The 16,436-nt window shown below is 48.3% G+C and overlaps 1 protein-coding gene across 1 annotated transcript in view; it reads right to left on the bottom strand.

Annotated features, from left to right (window-relative positions):
* Window positions 1–16,436, bottom strand: part of LOC119436353 (flotillin-1-like) — an 80,531-nt gene that overhangs the window by 26,179 nt on the left and 37,916 nt on the right. The window contains exon 9 of the mRNA XM_037703171.2: window positions 5,182–5,319. Coding sequence (XP_037559099.1) covers window positions 5,182–5,319 — 138 coding nt within the window. The remainder of the gene's footprint in view (window positions 1–5,181; window positions 5,320–16,436) is intronic.

Here is a 16,436-nt window from a genome sequence, read left to right as displayed (position 1 = left end):
AGTTTCATACCAATACACTAGAGGCAAACCTGGCGGTGGTGTTTGTATGTCCACAATAGAAGTGTTGGCTAATATATGGGCCTGCCTAGACATCACCCTTCTGGCTTCAAATGATCCTCTGGTTTCTTACATTAAGCCTTTGAAGTTAATCCACCATTACAAATTACTTTATGACAGCCATTAGTGTTTATTTACCATAATTTTTACCATTTGACTGCAGTTAAAATATTAGACCAAAAAAGTATTGTTTACAACATCAAAATTAATTACCTATGACAAATGCTAGTGAACAAATGTCTACATTTAGCAACACAGATGCTTAAGTGCAAAGGTTTATTACTGAGCTGGAAATTCCACAACAGTGAATTAGTTATGAACATGACACGTAACTGCTATCAAGAAATGCATACAATGCAACTACAAAGAACAATGAAGAACTGCTAGTGTTTTGCTAAACAAAGCTGTGCCAAACTTCAGAAATACTGAAGTGCAAAATTCCCATTTAATGATTTCAGCGTGAAAGTACAGGCACCACAGCTACTACATGAACAGCAAGGTTGCCATCATGACGCATGTGGAGATGCGCGACTCTCACGCGTCTCCTGTAATCCGGCTTCACCGCGTAGCTAAGTGCCGACGGCGGTCGTGGTGGTTGCAGCGCATTGCAAGAGATGGGCGAGTGTCACGATGCTAACGCCACCGAACGGCGGGGTAACTTGGGAGAAAAAGGTCAACAGCGCTTCGCGCATGCGCTGGCCCGCTTCGCGAGACGTCTCGCGTGGCTTGGAGCGGGGCACCGGTATGGACGAACACGGATCGTTCGAACGCGGTACCGTTCGCGTGACCGTACAGGTGAACGACTAGGCGATGGTGTCATAGCATGGGGCGAACGTATTCGCTCGCTATGGGGTCGTGGTGAGTCGAACTTCCTTGATTTGTCGCGCGCCCATGTGATTGTTCTAGTGGTAGTAATTCGGCTAGTGTGCATTGGTGTACGAAAGGCGCAAAAATGCCCTTGTGATTGTTTGCACTACTGTGTTGTCGTTCCTTTGTCCCAAGAGCATGTGTGAGACCCCACATCTGGCTGCCAAACGTGGACCTCTTGGGGCATCGGACGATAATTTTAGTTTTGCTCGGTTCGAGATGTTTCAACCGAAGCGTAGCCCTAGCGTGGATATTCATCGCTAGTGTCGGCGGCATGCTTTCTTGAGTGAGGCGACGGTCGCTGTAGCGTATTCGAACTTTTCAGCATGCTAAGCCTTTTCGCGAGTGTTTTGAAGTACACTCGTCGGTACGAGAGCCACGTGGTCTGCATCCTGGGAGAGCGAGGCCTAGCGCCTGCGGAGCATTGGCAAGCCTGAAGCGAGTGAGTACGGAAGCCTCGTGGGTGGTCCGAATTTCTTATGTAAATAGCTTCTTCTATCTCTGACTTTGGAAGTCGCGGCTCAGGGAGCCGGGTGGCCGCGGGCCATGGGTGCCGCTACGGGCTGACTGGTATTGCGGCCTGGCACCGGGCGCTCCGACACCATCTGGGACGGTGGGCGCCGTCAACTCGGATGCTGTGTGCACCGAGCGGGGTAAGACCACCTCACAGAGCTAACGTCTCCTCGCGGCTGCCTGTTCTTGTGCCCATTCTGGGTGTTTTTTTTTTTGGATGCCGGTTGTTAGGGTAGCGACGCATTAGGCATAAGGCTTTACGAAGCCGCCTATCGCACGTGGAGAGATACAACCTGGTGGACCGTGGTGTTGAGGTGTCGCACATTGCTTCCCTCATTAGTTCGTCTCGCACAGATTGAAATTACTTGTTCGACTCAAAAAGCAAGCTTTGTTCACGTGAACTTAGCATCTGAAATGCCGTCCGAAATTTCGCTAGCCGAATTGAACATCGTACCACGTGGGCGATGCGTATGCCGAATTCCTCTCCCTTGCACTACTTTAGTGTTTGTCGAGTGCGTTGAGTGTACGCAGCGTGAGCGGAGTCACCCCTGGTTTGCTGTCACCTGCACATCATCAGCGCTGCTGCCCCGGACTACGATCGAGCTACCCCAGGCGATGCAGATGCCTGTGGCCGGTTCAGCGCAGCGATTTCTGCGGCTGGGAAAGGAGCCGGCAGTCACGAACGGCTACAGCGGCTCTCGCCGGCAGGGCGCGTCGGCGCGAGCGACGCTTGCTCGGGCCGACTTCTGCGTCGCCGTTTCCAGAGTCCTGTGCTGGAGTCGTGCCATCGAATCTGCAGAGCTGGTGCTGTGACCAACGGATGCCAGCGGTGAACCCCAGAGACAATGTCGGCTCGCATGTTGTGGATAACGTGTGGACATTTCCTCGGCGCAGCCACTGTCGCCTGTACTAACTTTTGTTCGCGACGCGCGCGTTGATAGACCGCGTGACATGTTTCGCCGGAGTATGTATAGTGATTTAAGGTTGGGGGGATGTGGAGATGCGCGACTCTCACGCGTCTCCTGTAATCCGGCTTCACCGCGTAGCTAAGTGCCGACGGCGGTCGTGGTGGTTGCGGTGCATTGCGAGAGATGGCGCGAGTGTCGCGATGCTAACGCCACCGAACGGCGGGGTGACTTGGGAGAAAAAGGTCAACGGCGCTTCCTCTTTGGCTTGGGGTCGGCGGCCAACATGCACGAACGCTTCGCGCGTGCGCCGGCCTGTTTCGACGTCTCGCGTGGCTCGGAGCGGGGCACCGGTATGGACGAACACAGGATCGTTCGAACGCGCTACCGTTCGCGTGACCGTACACGTGAACGACTAGGCGATGGTGTCATAGCATGGGGCGAACGTATTCGCTCGCTATCGGGTCGCGGTGAGTCGGACTTCCTTGATTTGTCGCGCGCCCATGTGAATGTTCTAGTGGTAGTAATTCGGCTAGTGTGCATTGGTGTATGAAAGGCGCAATAAATGCTCTTGTGATTGTTTGCACTACTGTGTTGTCGTTCCTTTGTCCCAAGAGCATGTGCGAGACCCCACACGCATACAATAAGGACCAGTAAAAAGCATAACAGAAGATGCACAGAAATGAGAACTGAAAATGCTACAACCAGCAGACAGATTTCTAAGTAACACTAGTGCCTTCGCCAGCACATTCAAAAACGATCGGAAGGTTTGACATTTAGTACAGCTATCAAATATCTATACTCTTATCTGCAGTGGAACCTTGCTAATTTGTGCCTGGAAAACTGAAAAGCTCTGTACAAAGCCCTGCTACAGTTCAACAGAAAATGAGGAAGCAATCACACTACACAATTAAGAAAACCACAGAAGCCAGGTCCACAGATACACCCATCATGCATGGGGTTTAGTCCTCTGAAAAGCAAATCGCACATACAATACAAGCACAATTTCTGCTATCGTTAAGCATGCACAAGTGCCCAATACACTGGCCAGCTGATAAAGACCTACTTGATTAGTCTGACATCCCCAAGGCATCCCCATCTACTCAATAGAGCCAATATATAGCAGCAACAGAAATTCTGGATGCGGCATGGTGTGCCTCAATTTTTCAGACTGATCCCCATGCGCAATGTCACAAACATGGTGGCCGCAAACAAAGTTGCTATTCAGGCTGTCGCCCGTGCTAAAAAGTGTCCTCACTTTCGTTGCCGAGGTGATACCTTGGCTTTCCGAGTGTTGTATGACCACTGCGTTCCGTAAACTTGACATGACACTGCAACATGCTGTAACTTTGGTCACCAATTCCACACGAGGTAGCACTGGTTAGGCCTAGCGGGAAGCTTGCCCTCCATATGTTTGTACCCATAGGCTACTTTGGAGACTGGGCGTGAGATCATACACGTGGGCTGGACTGACGACTGTGCATCAAGCGGAATTCGGGTCAGGGGGTGATCAGCTGGCAACTACCGTGAACCTAACTACCAAGTTATATCTGCTTACAGGATGGAACAGCATAAGCTCGTGGACAGAGAAAGCTCCTAACTGAATTTGCACAACACAGCCTAAATTGACAGCTTCGCAGAACTGAGCCATGGTCACACACTCAATCGGCCCTTCGCAACAACGCGCAATGCACACCAGGCTTGCGACAAGTAAATGCAAAATGTACCCTTGGCCTTGACCATCATGAAACTTTTAGATATTTTAATAAGGCACAACAGAAAAAACTAAAATTTCCTACAGTGTTGGCCTTGTAAAAAAATTAGTTTTACCACTGAGATTGATTTGTTCGGATGGCCTGTTTATTTGAACATTTTTGGTCCCGTCTGTGTCAAAAAATCTGACAAACTATATATCCACATCCTCTGTTGTGCGCTTTTTCTAACTGTTTGAAAAGCAAGGAAGGGCCACTTTAATATCTCTTATAGTATGCCCTACAGGTAAGAAATCAATGTGAAGGGCGCATGATCCTCATGCATGGCCCACATACCATATTTCGCACACTAAGCACCAAACATATGTGCGTTTAGGCCTGACACACCACATTAGTACACCAAATCATGGAAATGAAGGGAAACCTGCACTGTGGCAGCCAAAGCTTGTCCCATGGCCCACAAGTTGCACTCTTGGACTCGACACTGAAGATGCATGTGAAAACTCGTACCACGATTACTGCTAAGAAATCTGATGACTTGAAACATACCATGAACTTGGACAGTTTCAGTGAGATGGCATGTGGGCGAGATGCTCTGTAAGGGCTATGCAACCTCGGCCTCCTTTTGTCAAAAAACAAACGGGCACACATGCCAGTCTTCTACTTTAAGTTTTCGTAAAAAAAAAAAGAAAAGTGCAGCCCTTTATATCTTAGCAATACTGTAGAACAGGCTCAAAATGTCAGGAATTTCATCTGGAAACAGGAATTTTGCTTATATTTTTAAATGAAACTATGGTACCAGGTGGGTGCTTTCTAACACGGTTCCACTGTACTTGAGGTGAACAGCAGAAGTGCAACAATTTTCCCACATGCGAATTGACAACTATTGCTTACAACAGCTGTTTATTTTAAAGCTAGCTTAAACCTCCTTATTGAATTCTTTTATCTGTGTGTTATGGTTATTAAATGCAGGCTGGGCATAGTTGCACACTAAACACACCGGTCAGACCATGTTGTGAATCTGGCATAACAAAACCATATGGTGCCCTCCTGCTAAATGTGCATTCAAATTGGCATTGCAAAACAAGGATGTTGCTGCTGGGGACAAGCATGACTGCCGCACAGACCTTTGGCAGTGTGTCCAGCATCATTTCGAGGATCGCAGCCTCCTTGTACTCTCGGAAAGCATCTGCCTTCTTGATCAGCTGCTCTGCTTCAGCTCGTGCCTTGCTCTCAATGGCAAATGCCTCAGCCTCTCCTTTCAGCTGCAGCAGCAAAATAAAAACAAGCTGTCACATGAGCAAGGAAGGTTATATAAATGCATCAGAAGACATCCTATACATCCAATTGTTGGCATAACAAGCCCACTGCTTTCTGCTATCAAAGCAGTCAGGTTCACTCAGAAAGCAATGGCATGGAAGCAAGAGGCACTGCCCTTTTGTATGCTTAGAAATTTAAAGAGGTCATGACATAGTCGTCCAAATAGTCTCAGTTTATCACTGTACCAGAGTAGAAGGGGGAAAAAAAAAAAAGCTGTAATGAGTGCACATTTTAACTACAAATTTGAATTTGAAATAGCCACCTCCAAGCCCCTCCCACCCACAGCGACCACTATTTTGGTATGACTTCTGGGGCCACCGCTGTGTCGTCCTCTCCAAGCAGTCCAAAACCACACTGGACATCTTGCTCAGTAACGCAATTCTTTCACTTGTGCAATAAAAGCAGAACAAACCAGAAAATGCCTGCAGAAAGTACACTGGGCTGGCCGTAGAGATGCACATGCGAAAATAAAATGACGCATGGCAACCGTGACATTTCTGGCTCCTGCCAATTGCTTCCAGCGCTTGCAGTACACAAGATTATGGCCTTTGAGAATGGCTCCTGTTACACTGAGGGAGAGCCATTGCTGAAGGTGTGATTTCATTTCGTCACTAGTTAGTGTTGCCAGACTGCTGTATGGTTCAACTGTGACGAATAAATTCAAATACAGATTTTCTACCGCACAGAATGTGCTCAGTTTGCTAGCTTGCTGTGAGACTTGTACAGTTAAGCATTATTTGCACAATGCAAGCTCGAAAATTTGGTGTCATAGCCCCTTTAACTGCTTCAAAGGGTCTCAGAGTACCAGTGGTGGCCACAGGGTACTGCAGCTCTCTGTACTATAGTCAATCCTCAATATAATGAACAGGGATATAAAAAATTATTGGACATAATGAAGTAAATAGCATGTTTCGTGCAGATGTTTATACGCAATAAATATATGCTTATAACGAATGTTGGACAAACAGTCAAACCTGCTTATAATGAACCTCCATATAATGAATTCCTGGATATAACGAAGTTTTTCTATTCCCCGCCGTTACTCCATAGAAGCACATGTATTTGAGACCTCTATGTAACGAAGTGGCAGCGAGAAACCCCCTCGAAATAACGAATTTTCCTCGCCGACTACCTAGAGATTTCGCCCCAAATTTTGTCATTTTTATGCAAACAGCAACCGGAAGCACCTTCTCCGCAGCGATGGAATGCAAAACGAGCGAACGTGTGCGTGCGTGCGAGCGTGTGCGAGGCGGGACTGCATCCCTCGACCCGGCAATCTTGCTATTGCGGGCGTGACCTTTCCCCCTTCCTTCATTCAAACCTGATCCTGTCGCTTGCTGCAGCTGGCCTAGCCCGCCCCCCCCCCAAGCCGGCACTCTTTTTCCAGTTGATGTTGCTGACACGCTGGCAGACACTGTGACACATCACACTCGATGAGCGCGGACACGCGCTGTCAAACGCTAGCGGCGTGTGGAAGCACCGCTGCAGAAGCGAGCGAAGTGACCTTTGTGCTGTTGTCTATCGCTTCAACGCAAACTGCGTGCCGAGAACACACAGCACGCACAAAGCTATGAGCCGCCAACGTACCTACACTGCCTTGACTCTGCCCCAACGCAGATCGCTTTCAAGATACGGCCCGCGCGACTGGGCGCCGCCGCGCAGTACGTAGTTGAGTAGAACACCGGCCGCTATCCCTTTTGCTCGCCAGTGTACATCCTTGAAGGCAGCATTAAGCATTGGTCGTGACCAGTTTCGAGCTATGGGTTGTTCTATCCCTGTGGAGAAGAGCCGTTTGTGCTGTGTGTGCAGCGAAAGTGCCTTTGAACTCTTTGCAATAAAGTCTTAAGGGGACACTAAAGACAATTTTATACTTAATTTTCCTGCTTATAAAAATTTGAATCCAATTCCCTACACCAAGTTTGGTGGGTTCTACGCTCGTTTGAGTTTTTCAAAAAACATGCCTTGGGGGAAAAGAAAGGCGTGTGCTCTTCCCACACTCCCAATAACACAAGGATAACAGCCAATCACAAGGGTGAGACTTATTACAGCAGGTGAGGAGGAAAACAAAGTGAAGTGAGAATACTTGTCTTGCTCTGATTGCACTTCCTGGATGAGAACCCATCCGAAGTGATGACAAAGTATGTCATCTCTTGCACTGAACACGTCTATGCACCTAGGCCACAGTGCTTTAATGTAAGGCTTGCCACATTGACATGGAGGTGCCTGGCTCCTGTTTCTTTAACAGCGAGCCCATGGACTCCAACAACGACTACACTTCACTCTAAAAACAGTTGCACCCTTTGGGGTGCATTTTGGCACACAAGAATAATCGTCATCTGTCTTGCTTGCGTTCGTGACCGAGAAGTGCCGGGTGCACGGCGTTAAAGGAAAGCCATGCAAGTCAGATGACGATTATTGTTCTGTGGCAAAAATACGCCCCAAAGGGTGCAACTGTTTTTAGAGTATTGTGGAAGGCAAGTGTCTGATGAGGAAATACACAGGAGAACTAGAGACCGAAGTGAGCAGGGCCCTACCGGACTGCCTACAGCAACTTGCACGATTGCCAATGTGCGTCTTGACGTCTCAAAGAATTTAAATTCTGTATACAGGCAGATTCTCAATACCTACCTTGGTAATGTGGCTCCTAAAGTAATTAAAAAAGTGCAGTTCGACACCAGGAAAAACAGAGGAAGTAGCAACACAGGCCACCATAGGAAAAATGAAAGCCATGCGCATACTAGGTCCAATTGTTCATTAAGCAGGGTGGTCACACTAGGACAGGGGTCATTTTCGATGTCGTGATGACATCAGCGACGAAGAGTTTTAAAGAATTCCGGTTTCAGCAGTGCAGGTCATCGATAAGAAGCATCAAGCTTCTCGAAGGAGATGTACTACCTGATCATGTAAAGGTGTGCTATGCAAGACACTAGGCGCGTCCTTATGTGCCCCTGCCGCTGCAATATAGCAAGTGCTTAACCCCTTTGCTTTTGCCTGTTCGGCGCTCTGGCGCGCCTGGTGTCCCATGGCACTTTTCTTGCTTTGTTGAGCGTGTTCTGTGTTGTAAGAATATTGCTCTAAAATCTGCTACAGGCATAGCATTTACAAAATGCGATTTATTTTGTTAACAAAACACTTTCGCATCAGATGCAGCAATAAAACTAGAAAGTCGACATAAGAAAGTTCAATATGTGCAGGAACGCAGAGTGCACTTTAGCATTTTTTGCACTCAGAATGCCTCTTGGGACTTTTTAATTTGGCCCTCGAAATCTAAGCACAGCACCGAATGGTTCTGCTTATGTTTTTTCTTGTGCTCTCTACACATCAACTGTCCTGATGCAACTGCCCTTGAAAGATTGGAGGTGCAGAAACTTTCCCTAGATATATGGATCCATTTGCTATGCGTCATCAAGCCATTAAACCTAGAAAGCTCCAATGAAAGGAGGCATCTGTGAACACTAAGACAACTAGCTGAGCATTCTGAGCATTTTGAGTTATACGGAGCTTCACAGCATTGCATGCCTGCCAGCCATGCAGAACCAAATATTAAAAACATGGAAGGGGAGGGGGGCAGGACTAATAGCAGTTCCAGCGGCCCCCCCCCCCCCTCCCTCCCCTTACTCTCAGGGGTTAGAACGTGATGCTGCCAAAATGAAATTAAAGGGACACTAAAGAAAAATAATTTGAGCTGTATACAGTTGACTTCCATGAATTCAACCCTGATGGGACTGATGAAAGTGACAATTATTGGGCGGGTCGAATTAAAGAAGATGCAGAAATAATGCCAAAACACCGCCGATTTATTTGGCAGTTTAGCAGAGTACCGTAGTAGAGTTTAGCAAAGTAGTTTAGCGCTCTTTCCTGCCCTCCTCCTATTTCTTCCAATAATTTAACCTTGCACCACACATCCTTCTTAGGTTATTTGGCAGTGTTTGCCTGATATAACATGCCCCAAATCAAATACGCACCCACTTTCTATGTGTACAAAGTGGAAAACTAGCGTAGAAATGACAGTAAAGCTACTAAACAAAGTAGATATCGAATGCACACCCGATTTTCTTGCAAGAATAATGGGCAAGGGTCTAATGTGTGTTGCACAATGCCAGCTGGTTTCTTAAGTCAGCTTCACTGCACGGTTTTTTAAAGTCAGCTTTGCTCCAACACATTCCTGTTATGGCCTGGCCACACTAGAGGAAAAACACGCGCAGTGGAAGCCTTCTCAAACCGCGGGAGTGATCAGTCCTGGATTGACTTTTCAGGCTTGCTGCGTGCCACAGATGGAGGAGACCAATGAGAGCTTCAGTGACATGGGAAAGTGGCGTCGTGCAAACCACCCGACCATTCGATTCGCACTCACATCTGGAGTCGGCCGGAGAACTCATTTCGCACTATCTGCTCGCGTCAGCTCTCATGCACACTTGTTTTGGTTGGCTAGGTTTGGTCTCGTTCGTGCTTGTTTTGGTTGTCATGCTTTCTATTGTTTTTACAACGATGAGTCTAAACCGAGACGTTCAGATGGAAAAGTTTTTGGCGACAGCGCGCCATATCCGATTCTGTACGACAAGAAGGACCCTGAATACACGGACATGGAGTCGATAACCGGCATTCTTGTTTTTGAATGCAGTGCCACCGCAACAGAAGGAAGCACACCAAGATGATTATGATCACAATGACAACGATGCATCATCATTATCTGGCATTACTCGCATTAAGGGCTGAAGAATGTAAACACAGTGCCGATTGTGAGCAGACGAAGAAAAAGTGTGCGGCATCTCGCACATCACATACACGGAGAGTAAAAGAGAGGAGGTGAGATTTTCATGCTGTCATGTGACTGCCGCAGCGGCGCAACATCCCTTGGTGTCGTCACAATGCTGCAGCAGCGTTTTATCGCTGTTGGCACACCGTGTGTGTTTTTCCTCCAGTGTGGCTGGGGCTTTGTGTGTTAAAGCACCCGAACGTTGTGAAGGCGGTATTGTTCTTGTATCCGATTTGACCACGCAGGCAATTTTCGGCTCAATTTTCTTGGAAAGAAAAGGCGAACATTAGAATCGAATAAATACCGTAATCAGACATTGTGAGCTATGGTTATTGCTTGAAAACCTTCCTAGGGAAGGTCAAAAATAGGTGTTTGACATAAGATTTTGATGCATGTTCAATGCATTCACTCTCTCCAAAGCTCCATCAAGACAGACACTACCAATAAAGGAGTTGCTAGTGGTCACCATAGGGGTCAGACGCGTGCGTGCTGACTTAAAGTCCCTATATAAGAAAAGTACTGCCATCCTTTCATAAACGCCGCTTCTCTCTCTCCTGTATCTCCGATTGGACGATGATAGCGCGCGCTTTTCACTTCTTTATATTTTCTTTTTTTCCGCCTCAGAGCCATGTTGAAAGTCCTCTGCGCAGCCGCAGTCGCCGGCGGCGGTGCGAGCCTGGCCTGAAAGCTTCAACGTGGACTTTCTAGGTGCGCCACCGTCGAATTGGCTTTCGCAAGCAAAAAGTAAAGAAAAAAGCAAGCGCTTTTGGAGAGGAGGCGGCGGAGGAAAGAGTAGATGGCGGTACTTTTCTTATATAGGGACTTTATGCTGACTGGTCAAGTTCGATTTATCCAGCGAAGGCACATTTTAGGATCAAACTTGACAAAAGTTTGGGCCGATAGAAATGCATGGGTGTCGGCTGGGACCTTCAGTTGTGAACGAATTAACCAAAAAATGAAATTAACTGGAGTCAAATTAATGGAAGTTTACTGTATTAGTAAATTACTCTTTTACAATACCAAAAGAGCCACTGAAAGAGGAGGCTTGGTATGCCAGAAAAGATGCAAGAACGAAACACGAGTGATAATGCTGCCTTGAAGATAATGCACCAACTAAGGCCTACTTATTTTTATCAAATGAAGATGGATCAGACTATTCTATTAAGAGCCAAAGACTGAGCTTAGCAAGTTTGAAAATCTGTACTGAGCTAAAACAGCCCAAGTGCGAAAAAAAAAGTACTTTGAACTTTGTAACATGACACTGACGTACTGATGCTCTGGTTTTAGTGCAAACTAAAAAAATGGAACTGACCACTTTCTTAATAATCTTCCTATTACTGCGAAATTCTCAAATATAGAGTTTTTAAAGAATAATATACAGTTAAACCTGGATATAACGAAATTGACAAATTCCTGGAAAACTTCGTTATAAAGAGGATTTCGTTATATGCAGGTTTGGCACGAAAATTCGAAAAATAAACGTTTACCGTATTTACTCGATTCTAACGCGCCCTCAATTGTAACGCGCACCCGTTTTCCGTTTTCGTCGAAGCACTCATCCTCGGAATGTCACACCAGGTACCAGATGAGTGGACGTGTGTCGTTTCGCACAAGCGCGAGGCATCGGAAACGAAGCGCGAGCGTCACGATGGCGTCGTAGCGTCGTATAGTGTTACAGTAGAACCTCGCTGTTACGTTCCCGGGCGCTGCGTTTTCCCGGCTGTTACGTCGTTTTCGACCGGTCCCGGCACAGCTCCCATAGAACTCAATGCATTGGTAACCCCGCTGTTGCGTCGCAACTGTGGGACCGTTCCCGCATCATACGTTGCGAACTGCCACTCCGCGCCGGCCCGAGCGGCCATTTTGACTTTTCATGTCGCTTGGCTTGGTGGCTTGACGATGGCATTGGCCGCACAAAGTGCCGGGGGCGACAACTATGACGTATTTTGGTTTTCCCTTGAGATCCGTATTTGCTATATAAAGATGGTGTCCATGACGCGTTGTGGCCCTAAAATTGGTTTTGGCTCATAGATACTCCGTATATAAGGGTACGGCCACGCTAGCGGCAAAAAACGCGCGCGTCATGCGGCAAGTTGCAGCGCGTCAGCGCCTTGCCGCGAGGCCACCGTGGCATGCGCGTCTCGCCGTGCGGAAGCGCCATAAGATCTCCCGCGCTCTCCGAACGGGCGAGCAACACCGCGAGCGCTCGTTGTTTCATGCGAGAGACGACGATCGTCGATTGAAAGCCCGGCGCGGACCGGCAGCATTCCGGTTGTGATGGCTCCGTGACGTCACCCTCGTCGCTCTTGATTGGTTCTTTATCTCGCGGCACGCGGCATTTGCCGCAGAACCAGTTTCGCGCGGCACGCCGCAAGACCCCCGATTCCTGCAGCTTTGGCCGCGCGCGGCATGACGCGTTGCCGCGCGCGTTTTTACTGCGTGTTTTTGCCGCTAGCGTGGCCGTACCCTAAAGTCCAAGGGCGATAACGCAGTCACCGCACGCCGTATGCTGTATGTGCGAGTGAAAACATGCGAGGGGAGCCGACGACCACGTCTAAATCTCGCGCGCGCAAGAAAAGCAGGGAGGAAGCGCGCCTTCTTCCGTTGCGCTCGAGGCACCGGCGAGGGAGCTAGGGGGGAGGGATAGCGGGACGGCGCGCGGTCACGCAGGTCGTATCTTGAAAGCCATCTGCGTTGGGGCAGAGTCTAGCAGTGTAGGTGCGTCGGCGGCTCGTAGCTTTCTGCGTGCTGTGTGTTCTCGGCGCTCAATTTGCGTTGAAGCGATAGACAACAGCACGAAGGTCACTTCGCTCGCTTCTCCAGCGGCGCTTCCACACGCCGCTAGCGTTTGACAGCGCGTGTCCGCGCTCATCGACTGATGTGCCACAGCGTGTACCAGCGCGCCGGCAGCATCAGCTGGAAAAGGAGAGAGTGCCGGCTTGGAGGGCTAGGCCAGCTGCAGGAAGCGGCAGGATCAGATTTGAATGAAGGGAGAGGGAAAGGTCACGCCCGCGGCGGGAAGATCGCCGGGTCGAGGGATGCAGGGCCGCCTCGCACACGCACGCACACGTGCGCTCGCTTCGCATTCCATCACGGCGGAGAAGGTGCTTCCGGTTGCTGCTCGCGCAAAAATGACAAAATTTGGGCCGAAATCTCTAGGTGGTCGGAGGGGGAAATTCGTTATATCGAGGGGGTCTCCCGCTGCCACTTCGTTACGTAGAGGTCTCAAATACATGCGATTCTATGGAGTAACGGCGGGGAATCGAAAAACTTCGTTATATCCAGGAATTCGTTATATGGAGGTTCGTTATAAGCAGGTTTAACTGTATCAGTCTAAACTGATTTAGTATTTTTATTTAGTGTCCCTTTCAAAATTCTTGCATTGGATGATGATGTATGGGGTTTTATGGCACAAGGGCCAGATATGGCCAAAGAGCGCCATACACATGGTAATGAGTTTCCAATGATTGTTTATGAGATACAGGAATGTACTGCGAGATGGTGGATGTTGAATGGCTGTAAATAGGCCTAAAATCAGTCGCTGTAACTTGCATAAAATATATAACTATTAAAATGATGACAGTGACTAGAGGTGAGGGAGATGACCATGGATGGTTTGTTCTGAAGTGATGATGTCACAAAACGTGTACGTGAGAGTAGCACCGCTGCCTCAACAGGGCCCTTGAACGGAAGGGCTGAGAGGCACGTGCTCTACAATAATGCTGTCGTAGCAGCAGCCTCTGAAGAGAGGATGTGCTACGAATGTAGCGGGCTGATTACTCGCAATGTACCGGCATCTTCAAGAAACTTGAAAACTAACTTGTAGTCAAAAAATGGTTCTGTGCCCAGAAACATTGCTCGCTGTAGAGGAACGTGTTGTTTGTATGATGAGGGGAAATATTTCTTTGAGGCTCTAATTCCTTGCACTCTATTAAGACATGGATTACAGTTAGCATCTCGCCACATTTGCTACAGGAAGGGGGTTCATTACAAGCCAACAGGTGAGAATGCGTGCCATACGTGTGGCCAATTCTAAGGCGGCAAAGAATGACTTCGGTTTGTCGTGTTTTCGTAGTGGGTGGCCAATTCCCCAATTGTGATTTAATGGCGTGAAGTTTATTTCTTGTTTCCGCGTCCCATAAGTGCTGCCAATAGCGCCTAAGGCGTTTGCGCAGGAAATGATTCAAGTCGTTTGCAAGGACAGCTATAGAGGAGGTGTTCCACTTTCTTACAAGGGAAACAGCAGTTTCATCTGCAAGCATGTTGCCCTCAATACCTCTGTGGCCGGGTACCCAGAATATTGTGACACGTTGGTTAGACGTATACAGTAAAAGCTCGATGATACGAATCTCACGGGGTCACGAAAAATATTCGTATTAGCCGAAATTCGTATCATCGAACCACAATTAAAGCTACTGTCGAATCTCGATAATTCGAACTCGAAGGGGCCCGAAAATTTGTTCGAATTAAAAGGACGTATTTTTGAAGTATTCGTGCACCATAGCACGATGCACGAACGGTGCGAGTCGTGAAATATCGCGGCGCGCAAGCGCATAGCAAGCGCGGGCCACGAAACTGCCCACGCCGGCTAACGGTCGCTTCCTCATAACGACAGAAAACGAAGCTTCAGGGAGCGAGCGGGCGGCGCCGGCACACGGGTGCGCGCGGAGACCGTCGAAGGTGAGGGAGGAGGGCGGCAGGGAAGCGGATTTGGCCGCGTCAACTCCGCCGCTTCGGTGGCTCCCCTCGCCCTTCCTCTCAACGCCCTCGTAGCTCTCTCACCTTCGACTCCGTGCGCACATCTCCGTGCGCCCCCGCCGCCGTGCTGGCGCCAGCTTATTTTAGCTGCCCCCTGAAGTTTCGTTTTCTGCCGTTATCGGGAAGCGAGCGTTTGCGGGCGTGGCAGTTTCGTTGGCCCGACTGTGCCTCCGCCGCTGCTTCCCTCTGCGCTGCTGCCGCAGCGTGCAAGGTCAACATGTGACTAGAAAATAGAGGAGAAGGGTTCACTGCCATTTTATCCGAGTGCACGTCGGCACTAGTGTGTGCTAGAATACGGTGGTCTAGAACACTCTAGTCGGCACGTACACGCTTGTTCCGATGCAATGCAGAAACGGTGACCTTGTAATTTGAGAGAAGTAAATTTCCGCCGCGGGTTCCTTCACCGCTTAAAGAGTCGGTGAATATAACAGATTTTTGAAGCTTTGTTTTCATTATATGCTTCCCTGCACACAAAAGGGCATGAGCCTCGGCCGTAAATATGCTTGTTTCTGGATGCATTTCACCGGATGCAGAAAAGGATGGACCGATTGCCGCATAGTACACGCCAGCATGTGACTGATGCGTCAGTAAAGAATTCCGGGCAAGAGTATTTTGATTGAAGTTCATGAAAGTGCATCCGGATATGTGCTTCCAGAGCATGCTTCGAGACCTCAACAAACGATGTGTCATTCTATAAGCTGCCATTGCCACGGCGGTAACGGCTTTGCCGGAGACATTACATGATGCTGAAGCAGTGGAACACCGCTTTCTTCGCAGAGTTTCCTCACCCGCAGTGAGAAGGGTTCCATTGCTCTAGGTCGGTTATGGAAAAGTGTGGCACACGTAGTGTCATTTATGATGGAGTAACAAGGATGTCGGCAGTCCGAGTTTACTTTCAGAAAATACATAAAGCTAGAGTAGGACCTTTGAAGGTTTAGGGGCCACTCATTTGACTCCACATAAAGACTTTGCACAGGGCTTGTTCTGAGGGCTCTGGTTACCAGGTGGATGCCTAAATGATGAACAGGATCGATCATCTTTAAAGCACTGGGGGTGGCGGATTGATAGACTATTGCGCCGTAGTCTATGCATGAGCGAATGAGGCTTTTGTATAAGTTTAACAAACACTTTCTGTCACTGCCCCAGGTGGTGTGCGACAATACTTTAAAAATGTTTATTGCTTTTAAGCATTTGGCTTTCAGGTACTTTATGTGGGGAATAAAAGTCAGTTTAGAGTCTAGGATTGTGCCTGAAAATTTATATTCTGTATTTACTGGTATGGGCTGACCGTGCAGTTCCACTTCAGGGTCTGCTAAGAGCCCTCTCTTTCGTGTGAATAGAACACACGAGCTTTTATTTGGGTTTACTTTAGAGCCATTTTCTGTGGCCCATTTAGATACTGTTCAGGGCAACTTGAACCTGCCGTTGGCACAGTGTAAGGTTACAAGATTTATAACCTATCTGTACGTCGTCGACGTACACGGAATAAGAAATGGCTGAAGGCAATGATGTTCGTCGTGAGTTCATCTTGACTATGAAGAGCGTACA

The sequence above is a fragment of the Dermacentor silvarum genome, chromosome 1 (assembly GCF_013339745.2).
Source record: "Dermacentor silvarum isolate Dsil-2018 chromosome 1, BIME_Dsil_1.4, whole genome shotgun sequence".
In the NCBI taxonomy this organism is placed as follows: domain Eukaryota; kingdom Metazoa; phylum Arthropoda; class Arachnida; order Ixodida; family Ixodidae; genus Dermacentor; species Dermacentor silvarum.
Note: the sequence above shows the minus strand (reverse complement) of the source record. Positions and strands in the feature narration are given on the sequence as shown.